This window comes from Pygoscelis adeliae, unplaced genomic scaffold (genome assembly GCF_000699105.1).
Source record: "Pygoscelis adeliae isolate BGI_AS28 unplaced genomic scaffold, ASM69910v1 Scaffold298, whole genome shotgun sequence".
NCBI lineage: Eukaryota > Metazoa > Chordata > Aves > Sphenisciformes > Spheniscidae > Pygoscelis > Pygoscelis adeliae.
Window position 1 is genome coordinate 2,764,688 of NW_008825303.1, and position 17,372 is coordinate 2,782,059.

General features: G+C 38.3%; 1 protein-coding gene across 1 annotated transcript in view; it reads left to right on the forward strand.

Annotated features, from left to right (window-relative positions):
- Positions 1-17,372, forward strand: part of UBE2Q2 (ubiquitin-conjugating enzyme E2Q family member 2) — a 50,512-nt gene that overhangs the window by 15,171 nt on the left and 17,969 nt on the right. Inside the window, exons 2-5 of the mRNA XM_009330066.1 lie at positions 1,387-1,491; positions 8,335-8,439; positions 10,115-10,171; positions 12,263-12,403. Coding sequence (XP_009328341.1) covers positions 1,387-1,491; positions 8,335-8,439; positions 10,115-10,171; positions 12,263-12,403 — 408 coding nt within the window. The remainder of the gene's footprint in view (positions 1-1,386; positions 1,492-8,334; positions 8,440-10,114; positions 10,172-12,262; positions 12,404-17,372) is intronic.

Here is a 17,372-nt window from a genome sequence, read left to right on the forward strand (position 1 = left end):
AGTTGTAAGCATAGTGCACATTTTGGAGTCACCTATTAGCGTAGCAGTAGGAATTTTTACTCTAAGTGTTGAAGAACGAAGCATGATTTGTTGTCTCTGGAATGAGAAATACGGAATTTTTCCTTTTAAACTGCAGTGAGGGAAATGAATGAAAATTCCCTCGTACTATTTTGTAAGACCTGGGGATACGAAGATAATATCTGGGTGATAAAACTGAGGTTCAGCAATTTGTCCTCAGCTACTAGAATTTAGTTGAATGGGTGAGAAGTGGAGGCGGCCTTGAATAACTAAACCAAAACAAAAATCCAAGCATGTCAATGTTATGAAGGGACACTTACTGTTGAGTTGGAAGCTACATGGTTTGTTCCATCCTCACAATGTTACCAAACCCGTGTTAGGAAAAAAATTGGAATTGCTTTTTGAAACATCTAAACAAGAGGCAAAAGACTTCTGTTTACCTTTCCATAGCAAGGGTCTTACCAGCACCTTTTGAAGGGCTGGAATCCAGGACAAATCACTTGTCATGGATTGTATGAGCGGTTGTGGGCCACATCTGTTCCATATGTTGTATGTGCCCTAACCATGGCTTGTTCTGGAAAATCAAGTACGCTTCTAATCCTGTCAACCCATTTGATCTCACTGTCACTAGGATGTGTTTTGGCACCTGCCTAACAACTGTAGGATTCTATTGATGGAAGAAATTTTGTAAGCTTTCTTGATAGGGTTGCATGCAAGCTATTGTTTGAGACATCTTTCAACAGTGGAAGGTCCTCTGGGCCTTGATGGTACAAAGATAAAATTGCAGATTTTTGGCATTGTGATCTGCCCGTTAACTTCTCCTCCAAGACAGGAGGTTTGAGCTATGTTGTTTCAGTCTGAGGGGCAGTGCTAGAACAGTTTGAATAATCCTGTTTGAGGAGGAAATCTGAAGACTCCAGGTTTTGTTGCTTTCACAGCTTTTATTTGGAAGAATCTGTATTTTTATGAAAAATCAGCATCGATATTGTTTTATTCTTTGACATGTACTACTTGTGACTCCATTTTTTGGTAATAATCACCTGTACTGCATTTGTAAACTTCTCCCTCCTGCTCCACCCGCCTCCAGGGTTTTAAACTTTTCAGCACTGTTTCTTATGTATGTCCATCATCTGATCAAGATGAAAATAGGATGAAATACTAGAAGAACCAGTTGGCTGGATTTCTTTCAACTTCTTTTGCGTTGCCTAAAAATGCTGTGTTAAAAGCTTCTATGTTACCTGACTTAGAGTGAGATAAAAGGTGATAATACTGTGTTGTGAAATTTTTGGGGTGAATGAGTTTTAAAAGCTTTACGGGTTTTTTTGTTTATTTATTTGTTGGGTCTTTTGTGTTGTTGTTTTTTAACAGGAGTCTTACCCCTCTTCATCACCAATATGGTTTGTAGAATCAGATGACCCAAACCTGACTTCAGTCTTAGAGCGTTTAGAAGATATTAAGAAGAGCAATACGCTGGTGAGCAAGTGTTTTGGTTGTTTTGGGTGTTTATTTGGTTTTGGGTGTTTGTTTAGCTTTGTCACATTAACAGGCAATTAAAGTAGTTCAGTTTTGGGGTTATTTGGGGGGGGTTGTAAACACAAGTTTCTCTTCCAAAAACATATGAACCAAAAGTAATCTGAAAGATTTGGGGCAAGGAGGAGAAGATGACTTAAAAGCTTGCTCTTTAAAAGAAGCTGTTTCAGCCCAAATAATTACACAGTTTAAGGTTTTCTGAAAACAATTCAGAAAATGCATGAGAACTTAAAACTACTGAATAAAACAGGTCTTCTAGTGTTTTCTTTGCACAGAGATCAATTACGGAGGCAAAAGCTTTGTGTTCTTGAGAATGTATATTCTCAAGAATATACATATTTGTGTTGTGTACATATACAACCAAAACATGGCTGTAATGGTAACTAATACAAAGAATTCCTGGTTTCGGTAAAGAAGACTTGATCTGATAGCTTCTGGTTCATCAGAATGTTCCTTAGATAGTGATAAGTTTAAACAGTGTTGTGACTTTTGACAGTTGCTATTTAAAGAAAATCTTTGCACAGATTCTAATGGTAGGTTTGTATTTCGGAAAAATATCAGGCATTACATTTTACTTGAGTACCCTTTTGATGTAGTGATAGGAGCTGTGTGTGTATATGTATAAAAAAATTAACTTCCCATTCTGTGCAGGAAAGTAAGTGTCCCTGAATATTACTTGGACAAAAAATTCAGTACAAAGGTACTTTGCTCCGTGAAGAGCAGTACTGCAGCCTACTGACAAATTCAGTGTTTAAAAGTGTTGTTTTTCCTCTCCAAATTCAGCTTTATGGATATTAAATAGCCCTTAAAGATGATCTTTATTAACAGATTATTTTAAATTTTTTGTTTACTTTTGTGTACAGGAACGCACGCATGCACGTGATGCGTACAAACCAAATCAGTCTGCAGAATACTGCTTCTTGCATGGGTTATGTGCTGGCCTTAGTATTTGCCTGGTTTTGGAAAAGTTGAGAATGTTCTTTCTCATGAAATCACTTACCTGTAATGTTTACTGGGATAATATTAGTCAAGCATACTTGACCTTAAATAAGGATGTGTAAATTTCTTTTGCTGAAGAATATTTAGAATGCATTTGACTTCTAGCAGAAATAATTAGAAAACTAACAAGCAAGTGAGAGTCTTCATATGCCTTGCCATAATTAAAAGCAAAGGAGCATTGCAGAGGAACATTAGTGTTTTAATGTGTTGGATATGATTACAGGAGACATACATATCAGTTGTGTATTTTCTTCTTACAACCTAAACTTTAGATAAAACTACATTTAGAGGAATGTTATAGATCTTAGTCTTTGTGACTTCTGCCTAGAAAGACATATGACGGTATAGTACCAGAATATGTGGCCAAATGAACTTTTTTCTTGAATACACTTCTTGGAAGGTTGTCTAGCTTGAAGCTGGTGTGGCTAGTAGCTTCAGACAAAAGGTTTTAAACAAGATATTTCCTACAGGTTTGCTTGCAGTAGGGTAGAAAGCTTTATTACAAACATGCATAGGACTTGCTGTGCTGAATTGCATATGCACATAGACTGCTTATGTACATTGTAAGAAAACAGCTTCTGATATCAAGATTGTACTTGCCCATGTAAAAGCTGATGGGTTGATGTAATAGACACCTGTGGATGGCCCATTGGTTTCTCAGGAATCCACCCCACATCATGTGATGCCAAGATGAAGACAGATGGGAGTGGTTGAAGAGACAAATACTTACACTACAAAATCTGACTACTTCGTTTTGCTCAAAAGGCTTGGCTTTGTGAGTTTTGGGTTTGTTTTTTCTCCCTACAACTTTTCCCCTTGCAACTACCTCCCTCCCCTTCAAGGACATTGGAGCAACTCACACACAGACTTCTTGGAGTAGGGTAGGAAGGGATAAGGAACTACCTGTAGAAATTCAGAGGCTTCTGATTTATCATGCTTTCTCCTAAAAACTCACTTAGTTCAATTTAGACTTTTAGAATGTTTCAAACCAGTTTTCATTTAATTTATTGTGGCTAAAGGATCGCTTGTGCCATGTTGCTCTAAACTCATAAAGCTATTGGAACAGCCAAATTTTGAATGGGAAATTGCATTGGACTCTTCCAGGAGCTCAACTGAGCACAGCGAACATGTGCTAAAAGCACTGCTAGCACATGTGCCCTGATTTAGAGTTCTTTGGTATTACTCTGCCCTTTCTACCTGCTTTGTAACTTTTGACAGGTATCAGCTGTTTGGGAAACTGAAGAACATGCTCTTCAGGCATAAAAGTTTGATGGGGCTATATATATGGAAGCCTTGTCATTTGACATGGTGAAAGGAAAACTGTTTTACCTATGTTAAAATCATGCACACATTTTCTGGAAAATCTTCTGTGGGTCTGAAACTGTGTTCACCTTGGCATCAGCATGGTGCTTTTTGCTATGAAAATTCCTCAAAACACTAAAAACGTTGATAGGTTGTTAAGAACATGATCAGCATAGATAGCATTAGGTTTGGAGGCTTTAGCTGCTTGACTGTTCATATTGAACAAACTCCAGTCAGCAGATGAAGGGGCTACGGAATTCTTTCTGACCCCTCGTGTCTCCTGAATTCCCTTTCAGATCCTGAAAATCAGCATTGCATTAGACTCGGTAGGTAGCTGAAACTGACAGCCTCCTTCTAGTGGTTGTGCAATGCAAAAGATAAATCCTACTTCCATTTCGTTGTTCTGCTTAGTATAATGGAAGTTATAGTTGCAAGTCTAAAGTCTCAAACCTTACTTCATGGATTATTAAATATAATTATACATCATTTGGAGGTTTGCTTTTTAAAGGCAATAGTGAAATGGACTTAAATTCAGGTGGCAGCTTTAATTTTCACACTCTCCAAAGCTTGAGGGCTTAAACTTGCATGGAAGGCTTCAAAAATACAGAATTCCTGGCATAAGTATGTGTACAACTTTGATAAGCTGCTGTCCCTAAGCACACTACTTCTGTATTAAGAATTTAGATTTAGTCCCACATGATGGCACTTCAGGAAAGAATGTTGGCTCCTACAAACTACCAACACAGCAGCAACTAATTATGTATTGGGGATCGTAGAGACAACATGCAAGAAGAAGCTTTGCTTTACTTTCTGAAACTGCCTGAGGCTGCTGAATGTGTGTGAGTTTCTGTCACAGACTACCTGATAGATAAGTAGTGGTCACACTCCAAATGACAGTTAGTTCTTCCCTCTGTTTCCTCTTCAGCAGTTTCCTTCAGTGGTAGGCTAAGATTTATTGACTGATTTATTTATTTTTATATAGATAGTGTGTACATATATATGTATATAGATACATGTAGATACGTGTGTATACTTACACTATACTTCTTCAGTCCATGTTTCTTGGTAACCGGAAAACAAGGTGCTTCATAGTGAACCCAGCAGTATATTGATATTATTTAAAGGTATCCTAAAATTGTTAATGCTTTTATATGGCATTAGAAAGATCTTTTCATGCATAAAAAGGCCTTCTAATGTAGGATAGGTTTCAGAAAAATTGTTCTAAACTGTTTTCAGATTTGTAAGATGTTAACACAGGAAACAAAAAATTGTAAGAGGTGTTTTTGTGTTCTAAAACAGCATTATGGTGTCCATAAGAACTACCAACTTCTCAGAACTCCTGAAGCATTAAAAGTTATGTTCTAGATGTATATATTATATTTTAATATCTTGTTATTTTTATATTACTTATAATCAATATAATTAATTTATAAATTTGTCATTGTATTTGGTCACTTGAGCATTTACCTTTGCAGGCTATTTACATTGCTCCTTTAATACCCTGTGGATTATGCATTCTAGTTGCTGTTTAGTTTCTGCTTTAGGCAGTTTGTATCCCAGGGAAACTATTGGTGTACTGATAGCCCACTTTTCTTCAGTAGCAGCAAAGCGTGTGTGTTAAGCATTCATTTTACACTAGCCAGGCCTGTGAAGTTAGCTTGGAAATACATTTAAATTATTAATACATGGCAGAAATCTGCTATCCCTTTTGATACAGTCTATTCATGTACCCTTAACGTATACCAAATCATGCTAGGCTCTGCTTAGAGCAGGGGGTTGGATCAGATGACTTCCAGACATGCCTTTCAGCCCAAATTATCCTATGATTTTTTCATAGATATGAGCAGAGCATTAGGGGATAATGGTGATGGTGATCCATGGCAGAAGGATCAAGGATATGAAATGAGTTCCTGTGGAGGAAAAACATAGCAATAAGGAAGAAGGGCTGTAAAGATGGGATCAGCTTTTCGCTCTGCCACCACCTTTGCAGATTGTAGAAACTGACGTCAAGTAAAACAACTTAGCTATAAAAATGAAACTGCAGTTTGACAGTTGCATTAAACTAACCCTGAAGTGTAGACTGCTGCCAAGGAAAAGGGGGTCCCTGCTCTCAGCTGCACATTCCTGCCTCCCCCTATATGGTGAAATTGGTGCTTCTGTGCTGAAGCACATCAGGAACTGATCTGCCTTGAAGCTTGCAAGCTGCTGCATGGTTGTGTGATCTCTGGTGCCAGAGCAAATGAGAAGGTGAAAATGTGCTGCTGGAGGCCGGGAAGCACCTCTTCAGGCACAGCCACTGTGTAATTTGGTCCAGGTTGTGCCAGCAGTTTGTTGCTTTGAGAGTGCTTGAGTAGCTACCTCACAGTCGTGCTGTGTTCAGAAGGAAGTGATAGAAGCTTACAATGTGTTTGGTCCTGTCTGCAAAGATTCCTTCTGAATTTCAGTTCAGGTGACAGGACTTCTCGTGAAGAGGATGGGGAGTGGAGGAGGCAGGGCAGGAAGCAGTTCTTAACTCTCTTCCCAGCCCTTACTGTCTCTTTCTGTAGAGATGCATCTAATATTGTGTTCAACTGCTTTTCCAAGCTTTGGACCAACCATATGCCGGTGGTGGTATTCTTCCCCCACCATTTAGATTTTTTGTATGCTTCACAACAGATGTAAACAAATTAATGGCTTGCCTAGCTTTACATAGCTACATGAGGAAAAATTACAGTTCCTGAAATTTTATAGTTTATGCTCCAACTCTCCATGAGGCAGTGTTGTTTGTACAGAGAAAAATTTTCTCAACAAAATGTGTAGCAGTGCAACTTTTAAACATCTTACACATACTGAGAATAATAGTCCTAAGACCTGTGGTTCTATTTACCAACTAATTTTTTGATTGATTAACTTGCTTTCCACCTGCTAAAAGATTTCCTGATGTTCCAGGCACCCAGGAAGTTTCAAACAGGTGTAGAGTCTTAACACTGATGAGAAATGTGATTGTTACAGAAAGCTTCTGGCAACATAAACTATCACATCTCACGTATACACTCACAAGAAATGTGTTGCTGATACACCAGTTCTTTTGGTGTCATCTGCTTTGTTTTCGAGTTAAGGATGACTGTCATGAATGATGCAGAAACAGCAAACGTGGTGTGATAGGAGGGAATGTCATAATTCTTGTAATGCAGGCTGGTATGTTAGTTCATGGCCTCTGATGAATAAGTAACATTCCTATTAAACAGGAATGTTGAATTCTGCTGGAGAAGGGAAAAGCAGTGAAGCTTTCAGATAGCAGAAGGGCAACATTTGCTTATCGCTGCTAGTGATTTGGGCTTGGAAATGAGTTCTTAACCCTGGAGAGGCTGAATTTTCACTTGCAGTAGGGTAAGGTAAGAGCATTTAAACTGGCCAATAGCAAGGCTTTAGACATGTAGAATATTTTGGAGTGACTAGATTTTTCTTAGATACCTTAATTTATCATATATTCTAAGAAATACGGTGTACAAACACCAAAGTGTTGTAAAGGTATCATTCTTTCGGGATTATACAGTCTATGCTGTACCTTGGGTGAGGCCACATTGCCTGAGTCTCCCTCTTTTACGTAGAGATACTTCAAGGGGAGTAGGGGTTGCCGCTCTAAGCGTACAAAGACCTTGAAAAGTTACGAAATGCAGTAGTACAGTCTTTTACGGTCTTGGCCTTAACTGGGAATCTGAGGCTGCCTAGAGAAAGTTAACAGCTATGGAAATCCACTTAATTAACATCGTGATCAAGAAGCAAACTTAATGTTTCTCTGTTTCTGCAGAACTAAATTGATTTTCTGGATAGCATTACAGTGAGTGAAAGGTGTTCCATAGTTTGCAATTAACACAACACAGTCAATGTAACGCTGAAAGCTGGAAACATAAATCAGTGATCAGATACCAGATTGTGCCTCAACCTGATACAAGATATGGCAAGCAGACTACTTGGGCTGTAGCTCAGAGGTTGGCTAGTTTCTATGCCTTGTACAGTGTTTGTCTTGCTTCTAGTACCTCACTGGTGTGCCCTAGAAAGGGATTCAGGATGTGGAAAATCAGACTGTTTCTCCTTGTTTTTTTGAAGACATGGTTCTTTAACCTAGGAAACTGGAATGGACCATCTTGTCTCATGGAGTATGACCATTTGATTATTCCCTAGTGATTTGTGGCTGAGACACCTATGCCTGGGATGGATGATGCTGCCAGAGCAGATTATTCTTTTGCTCGTGACTTTTTTCACTTGACATGAGGAGATGAATGGGAGCCGTCTTTAACTTGCCATGTCCTTGGTTTCCCATTGTGGGGATTTTATTACAATGACTACAGAGAAAAAGAGGGGTCTTTTAACTTCATTCTAGCACATGCAGACTTAAATGCTGTACACTGACTGAAAGTTCAGTACCAACAGGTGAAAAAATTCAAAATATATTGTCCTGTGCTTTGGTTTAAACAGATGTTTCCATGTTTTCTTTTTTTATAGCTTCTGCAACAGCTGAAGAGATTAATATGTGACCTCTGCAGATTATATAATCTTCCTCAGCATCCAGATGTTGAAATGTTAGATCAACCATTACCAGCTGGACAGGTAAATTAAAAAGCTGTGGACACCTCCTTATGGCAATGAAGGAGTTGTTTTTTCGACTCCAGGAAACAAGATGGTGGGAACGATTAAACCTTGTGTAAGCCAGAACTGAGATATGAAGCACTGTTGCTTTATGGTGTCCTCAATCTGAATTTTGTTTGCAGAATCCATTTAATAATGGTGTGATGATAATACACAATTTCCTTTGGAGTTTCTGTATCATTGAAAGGTGTGTATGTGATACCAGTGCTGGCAGTTTAATTCCCTCCTAAGTACTGTTCGAGCCAATTGCTGTGCATTCCTAGTGCTTCCCAAATTTACTTTTTTCCGAAACGTAAATGTGGTTAAACACTGTTTGCTTTTTCTTGAAGAGTATATGTTTTACAGTATGCACTTGGATGAGCTACTATTGATGTTTTCCTTCCTCTTTAATCCCTTGCAGAGACATGGGATATCAAGACCATATGCTACTTTGGGTAGGGAGTATCTGAGGTGCCTTGTTTACTTTTTGGGTCTTGACAAATTAAGAGTTGTGATGGGCTGTGAAATGTTCTGGTTAACTAAAATATTTTGTATTGTGCTGAAAGCAGAACTGGTAACTGACAGTAACTGCTCTTTTTTGTATTTTTAATAAGATTATGATATCTTCTTTTGCTTATACATGTTAAGATGGCATGATTTCTAAAAACTCCTGTAGCATAACATATGGTTTTCCTGTGGTGACAGTACTGTAAAAATGACAAATAACTTGCTTAATTTTGGTCATGTGCCAAGTTGTAATCCTATAGGTCTTTTCTCTCAACCACCCACACAGCAGTGCAACTGTAAAGCAATAGACCTGTAATATTAGGAAGTAGCTTTGTTGAAGAGTCTTGCTTATGCTCTGAAACTCAAAAACAAATTCATGGAAGGTTTCTTAGCCAGAAATGTCAGATAATTTGCAAGTTAAATAAGAGTGGCCTTAGTAAGTCAGACCAAAGATCCATCTAGTCCCCTGCATTGTCTACAGCAGTGGCATTCCTTCTTTGCCAAAGGAGGAGTAAGCAGAGGACAAGCATATCAGAATGCTCCTGAATATTTCTGCAGCTCAAACTTCCTGAGCTTGAAGTGGTATCTTGAATTGGAAAGCCATGAAAAATCAACTCAATGTATTGCTTTGATATTATATCAAATAATCTAATGACAATGGCTATATGATGGTGGTAGTTGTTGCATAGAAGTTCTAGGTAGTGAGACAAAAATCCATTAAGTTTTAGAGGTCTAAAGTTTGTTGTTTTTTTTTCTTTTTAGAGGTCTAGCATGTATATGGATTCCAATCAGAGCCATGATCTGATTTCCTGGTTAAGAGGTCATGAGTTATAATCCACTTGGCTTGTTTATTGCATTTGTCACTGTCTCAGAATAGGATATCCTTATCTGAATCTTAAGTTTCCACTTAGAACTTAATGTGAAATTAATTGTGACATTCTGTTTATCTTTGCTTTATGCAAAAATCTCTTCACTGTCATACTCGAGGAAAGCACCTTTGTGTATCTTTCACATTAAACTTCAGTCCTTTGCAGACCTTGCTAAGTGTAACTTTCATATATACTGATTTCTCTTTGATAGTAAACTTCCTGTTTTTGAAAGAAAGGAACATATGCACAATTTATGCAGAAACCTCATTGTTGTATTGCAGAATGGAACAACAGAAGAAGTTACATCAGAAGAGGAGGAAGAAGAAGATATGGGTGAAGTATGTGTATATATGAGATTGTTATCCTCATCTAGTAGAACTCTGGCATTTTGCTGTGCAATGGCTGGCTAACTATTAAGCCAAACTGTAAAATGTAATCTCCCTAGAGTTCAACAGAAAAGATAATTAAAAATTTGGACATTTACCTTAATATCAGCTTTCACTTCAACCACCAAAACCAGTGAAATTTTCTTCTTAAACTTAGATCTCAGCTGTGAAGTACTTGGGTACAGAGGATTGGACATCTTTTGTGCTTTAGTCAAACAATATGTAACATTGTGTGCCAAATCAGTAAGTTTGCATAGTTAACTCCTGTTTCAAGCAGCATATGAACTGCCTCTGATACAGTAGAAAGTGCCTCCCAAATTGAAGCAGACTGACTAAGAGTAAATCAGTTTGCTGATTTATTAAACAGGCAAGCTAGTTTTTAACTATAATACATTGAAGGAAGTGGAAGGACATCTGAAACAGACATGCTAAACTTTAAGGGGTTTATGTCGTTGTCTGGCAGCACGGTGCTCCTTTTAATGAGCTTTTTACTGTGTGAGAACCACCCCTTTCAATTACTTCTACAACATGTTAGAATAGCTCCAAGATGCTTGCTTTTTAAACCACTATAAATAGCTTTGCTATAGGAGAACTGTTCTGACTACTTCAGATTTAGATTTTTAATGAAGAAGGTGTGTAGTAAGAACGAACAACTCATTCTTTGAATAGAAGATCTTCCTTTAGAAAAGACCTAAATGTAATCCATGTTCTGGAATTAATTTGAAGCAGCCTCTCTTACACCATATTTAGCCTGATCCAGACCACATTTGTTGGAGCCAGAGTTTCTGTAAAGGTAGTATGTACACTCCCATATCCTGCTGTCACAAAGCTCTTTTTGCTTGCAGATTTGTAAGTAGACTTTTGCACTCTGTTCGGGTTACTTTAGGCAAAAAAATTGTCATGTCTGTCATTATTTATAAGCTGTCAGGTAGCATTTTGTGGCGCTTGTAATCTAGTCCAATTTCTAAATTGAAAAGCGGCTTAGGGTTCCTAAGGCTATATCATTATTTTGAGAAACATGAACATTTTAAAGAATACTTAGTGTAAAATCTGTTACAGTTTGAGGAAACAGTGTTGTCAAAGGCACCTGATAGGTGTGTTTCTTACTATGTAAGACATCCGTGAATTTGCATTTATGGCCAGGTTTTCCTGCCATGCAACAGATGGTGCATAAAGAGTAGCCACAGGTGTGATGGAGCACTGCGTATTGCAGCATATCTGATAGTTGTTTACTCGTAGCTTGCTGGTGTGGCTGCTGTAGTGCTTCCTTTTTCATCTCAAGGTATTTATATCCTTCCCCTCCTCTCCACAAATAGCACTTGAATCACCTTACAGGCAGTTGTCTTAAATTCAGAGTGCTCATCTGCAACAGGATAACCCCATCTCAGAATACAGAGTGGAAGATTTCTCAGTGTCTTAGTCTAGAACTCAGAACTTAAATGTTGGCTCGTGTGATCAGGATATTTGACCACATAATTTTGTCTCATATCCTCATGCTGCATCTAATCTTCAGCTGAAATGTTCACCTTGAATAAAGTACATGTAGCTTTCTAATATTTAACTTTCTTGAAGGATTGCTGTAGTCCTGCCAGATATGTTAATCATTGTTTGCCAGAAGTGTAATATAGCTGGGATTCTAATTGAAGAAAGAGTCTGCTTTTAGAAACATCTTGGAGACACCCTGACTTTGGGTACTTTTGGATTCTCAAGCCCTGTTCAAAATGCTTTAACTTCCTGTTTTCTACCTACTTTAATGGGGTAATTCACTACAATCTTAAATTCTCGCAGAGGTTTTATTGTGCTTGTTTCGGTGACCAGAATTCCGTTGTGAATTTGGGTCTCGTATGGTGAAGGCTCCCTACGCTTCCAGTGAATACTGTTGCCTGAGAGGGTGGTTAGAGCAAAATAGAAATGGCATCCAACAGTCACTAATACATAGTGCTGTGCAGTATGTGACTGTATCCCTAAATGCCCTTGGAGAGGGTTTCGTTGAACAAAGAGCATAGTTAAGTTATTTACAGTGAATTTTCCTCTATCCTGTAGGACATTGAAGATCTGGATCACTATGATATGAAGGAGGAGGAACCAGTTGACGGGAAGAAATCTGAGGATGAAGGCATTGAAAAAGAGAACCTTGCAATCTTAGAAAAAATCAGAAAAAATCAAAGGCAAGATCACTTAAATGTGAGTTAATGATTTGTGTTTTTTCTTTGCAATACTTCTGGCTTTAAAATAGAAATGGTTTTCAGCAAATAAAGCCTACTGCTATGCACCTAGACATAAATTAACCTGTAGCTGACTTCCAGCATACTTGGGACAAATGTCTTAAGTTATGGGACCTAAATAGCTCTTTCTGGAGAAGTTTGAATAGGCCAGCTAAAATTCCCAAGGTCATTTAGTAAATGGACTAATCTTTCATCAAAATCTTTGGCACAGGAAGTTAGTTGTCAGTCTGCATCCCACAGAGGCACAAAAACTACTTCAAAGCGCTCTCATTCAGCCTGGAAGAATGCTATCATAGTTTCTTTTGTCAAACTGGATTGGGGTATTCTTGGCATTTTGGATGAAGAAGTATCTTTTAGCTTTTCACTAGAGTCAACTCTTAGATGTAAATCCAGGTTTCACACTTGTTAATGATATTTAACTGGTTGTCTAATTTCCAGAGGTATCTATTTGGTTGTCGCTCTGTCTCTTGCTTGATGCCTTTGTTATGAACAATAGTCCTCGTTGCAGAATCAGCAGAAAGCATCTAGGTTGTAAGCATGACCGTTGTGGTTTAACCCCAGCCGGCAATGACGCACCACCCAGCTGCTCGCTCACTCCCCCCCACAGTGGGATGGGGGAGAGAATTAGAAGGGTAAAAGTGAGAAAACTTGTGGGTTGAGATAAAGACAGTTTAATAGGTAAAGCAAAAGCTGCGCACACAAGCAAAGCAAAACAAGGAATTCAGAGGCAGAAGAGGCCTTGACTGTGTGTCAGCACTGCTCAGCAGTAACGAAAACATCCCTGTGTTATCAACACTGTTTCCAGCACAAATCCAAAACACAGCCCCATACTAGCTACTGGGAAGAAAATTAACTCTATCCCAGCCAAAACCAGCACAATGGCTTTTGTTGCTGAGCCCTTATTAAAATAACAAATAAAGCCATATATAAAACTGACTGAATTAAGTCATGGGTGACATAACATACTTAGTAAACCCGGGAATTTGTGCTTTAAATCCATTTTATGCATGAGCTTGTTTTTCAGTAATATCTATTTTACTTGGAAATTACTGAAGGTTTGGTTTTTTTCTTTGCCAAACATAAAGCAAGGGGCCTTCAGCAGCTCTGCAGCTTTATTATCACAGTTTTCCGAGTGATCCTGCCAGCAGGCAGTTGTAAAGAAACCTGCTTGTTCTCCAGAGGGTTAGAAACATTTTGTCACAAGTGCAGAGTTCCAGAGAAGCTTCTACTTCTCAAAGGTGAATGTAGGAGGGAATGATGATGTCATACAACCTTAATGTTATTTAGCCTGGCTTCCAAAGAAATCAAAACTTTTGTTTCACAGAGGCTTAAAATATCTAATGTATGAAATTCAGTACTTCTGTTTGTGACCAATTTCAGGCAAAGGTAGGGGTTCTAAAATTTTCATAAGTCACCTGTACAGAAAGAAGGTGCTTAAATTGGTGCCCTCTACTGTGTGAGCTCGTAAGTTTTTATATGCTGTTTGGCAAGTCAGCAGACATGTAGATCATGTCCAGACACAAGATGTGCTATTTCTCATTAAGCTAATAGTTGAGGATGTGAGCAGTAGTTAGGTACAGGGGAGGAACCTGTAAGTATTTAGGGAAGGAATAAGATTTAGGATTGGTATTAAAGGAACACCTGGATTTTTGCCCAAGGAACCAGCTTTGTTCTAGTTCTTATACTTGATGATTTTTCCAGTAAATATTTTCTAAAAAGCCTAAATTGCACTTAAAAATTATATTAGATTCAAGAGAACTTTTGTAAACCTCTTTTGATTTGTAACGAGAACTACATACATTCAAAGTGCTCAGTGCTAGCCAAGCCAATCCACTTTTAATTTTGGATGCACTCCTGACAGATCATAAGAATTTAGGGAAAAGGCTCCTTTAGTTAGCAGAATCTTGACTATTCTTGTCATGAATTACTGGCCCTAAGTAACTTAAGTTTTTTTTTCTAAACTACTTCCTTTTAGTTACTGACACTTTAACATGGGAAAGAGATTCAGTTTGTAGCCATCTGCTTTGCAAAGGAAATAAAATAGAAGCACGTTTATCGGAGTTCTTCAACTACAAGTCTTCTGCTCCTGTCCCAGTGCTGTTCTAATATGAATTGAATGCAAACCTGTCAAAAATACCTTAGACTTACATTCTGCTGAAATAGGCAGTGTGAGATAGCTGGCTAGAGGAGACTGCTCCTTGATTTGTGTATGAATGCAATAGCTACCTATCAGGTTGTCTGAAGGAAAGCGTATGGTAATGATCACTCCTTCCAAAAAAAACCCCAACCAACCCCCACCCCACCCCCCAACCAAACCAAACCAACCAAACAAAGCAACCCCAAAACCTGATCAGCATTTCCGTATTTAAAAGCAGGTAAACATAAGGTGCCAAACTGCTTTTGCTGTATAGTCAAGTCTGTTTTAAGACTTGCCTAACGATAAACACAATGATTACTTACTGGTTTTGTTTAAACTTAACTGTTTGTTCAGAGTTTGACAAGATGCCTGTTGAGATCCTGTGTATTTCTGTATTTATAACTCGGACCTAATGGTAAAGACTCCTTAACTGTTAAATAAAATAAATCCTCTTGCAGCCTGAAAGGCATGGTCTGCTTTACCGTCATCTAAAAATTTGGTAGAACTGAAAAAAAGGTTTTTGTAGTGTCAACGTTCTTCCTTGGTGTGGAAAGCCTCTTAAAACTGCAGATTTTCTTTTGCTATCTGTTCTTTCCCATTTGGCAAATATTGCCTTTCTTTTTGCTTTTTCCTTCCACATCTAGTGGAGCCGAAATGAACACTGCTGTTTTTTTGTTTGACAACAGCAGATTCAACTTACATAATAGCTGTTTCTCATGCCAAGACACTCTCGTTGATGCTGGTGCATAAACAAGGTCAGCTGAGTACAGGGAACAGGGTATTCAACTGCTGCTGAGGAACTGTGGTATTTTTGTGGGTCACCAGGAATAGCTGCGCTGCTTAAATAATTTCTCAAAGGACTTGTGAGGGTTTACTCTTAAGTGCTTGAGAACTGAAAACTATAGCTGCACTACTGACCTAGGAAAGAGCTAACCTAGTAGCACTTAAAGGCCCCTTTATGCTGCCAAAATACGGGACTTTTAATAGAACATGTTAAACATGCTCTCAGATAGCAGAATTTTGCTCAGTATCCTAACATAAAGCAAAATTTAAATCTGTACAGCCCTTCACAGTGGGTTTTCTTAAAGGACAGTGTGAGTTTCACAAACTTAAATGTTATGGCTAAACATAGTCAGGTTTTCACACAAAGTATGCAGCTCTTTTGGTATACTTTGTTTCCTCAGCAGAGGAAAGTAAAATATAGCCATGCCGTTTACATGCTTGTTGTTGGAAGAGGGAACGTGAAGCCTAATGTAGGGCTTTGACTGGTGCCCAATGCAACCAGAAGAATTTTGTTTCTTTACATGTTCTTTGGCCCAAATCCACGGGTCATCCTCTCTCTCCCCTTGGCTGAAATGCAGGTTGAAGTTATGGATCATGCTAAAGGTTTTTCCATAGGAAAGGAGTGCATGCAGTCCCGTTCTCACATATTGTTAACAGGTTAAAGACATTTTTCTGCTGCTCAAGACTTTTGTCATAGGAGTTTTTAGGGTTTGTGTGTTTTATACAAGTTAAGAACATGTATCTACTAATTTTGTAAACTAGTTCTCTTCCTCGGCAGTATCCCTAATCCTATTCTTCTTGCTGGCATCAGGAAATAAACTTAAATTTGGCTTGCGGTACGGTATGTAACTTGGAGCAAGAATTAATCCTCCTCTTAACATTGTAATAACTTTAAAGAACCACTTGCTTACTGGGAATAAAAAGGGTTTTTGAACTGGAATCATTAACTTCAAATATTTAACAACTTGCTGCTGCTTGCTTTTGAGAGGTCTCTCCCCACATAGTCATTTTACAGATTAATGCTTTTCTTATTTAGATAATACTATTAGCTTTTTCCATTTCCTACTGAGGAGTTTATGCACTTTCCTTTAGAAGTCTCAAATGTCTCCACTTTCATCTTCAGATTTTATGAAGTCTAAGGTGTCATTTCCATTTTCACTCTAATCCTTAAGGTTAAGTATGAATTTACTTTAACTTCCAGGAATTAATGTACTTCGGCACAAATACTGGGAATGTTCAGTGACAATAGAGCAAACTTGTATTCTTTAGCTCTTTTTGGGTCACTTCAGATTTTATTTTATTATCTCGGAGGAGTTTGAATTTTTTGTGTTTTGTTTTAGCAGGTCATTTTTAGTCTTGTGGCTGAATTATCTGAAACGTATTGTGAGTGAGGTCATTTACTGTACTGTTTTGATGTGTGATGGTGTTTTTCTGATCAGACGGAAACCAGACAATCCAGTCTTTGGATTTAAAACTGCAGTGAACTGCACCTCCTACCTCAGATGACTCATTTAAGGAGTGGGATGTAGTTGTGTTTGAGGGATGTAAGGGGAAAAGAAAATATCCGAAGGAGAAAAGCTAAGGCTGCAAAAACCTCATGTCTCTGGAGACTTAGTGCAGCAGACAGCTACAGCAGTGGCATGTGCTGTGCTGATTTCTGCATGGTTAGGTGTGCCCTACTGACTTGCGAATGCAGAAGTTCTAAGAAAACTAGGACTTCAGAAGTTGCTTAACTGTTCTATAAAGTATTTTACTCAAATTTATACATGCACACTAAAATACTAATTAAGGATAGAAACACTTCTGAAAAATATAATGCCTATACTGACTTGGACCAAAGTTTCACGTTTCTGGCAGTGGCAGAAGCACATCCTTCAAGGGAAGAGTTTGAGAACAGGACAGGCTTGTAGTGATGTGTCTCATGAATATTTTTCATGTCCAACGGTTTTGGCTGTGGGAATTCCTGTACCAGGTGTTTCTGTTATTTGCAGCTCAGCAAATGGCATGT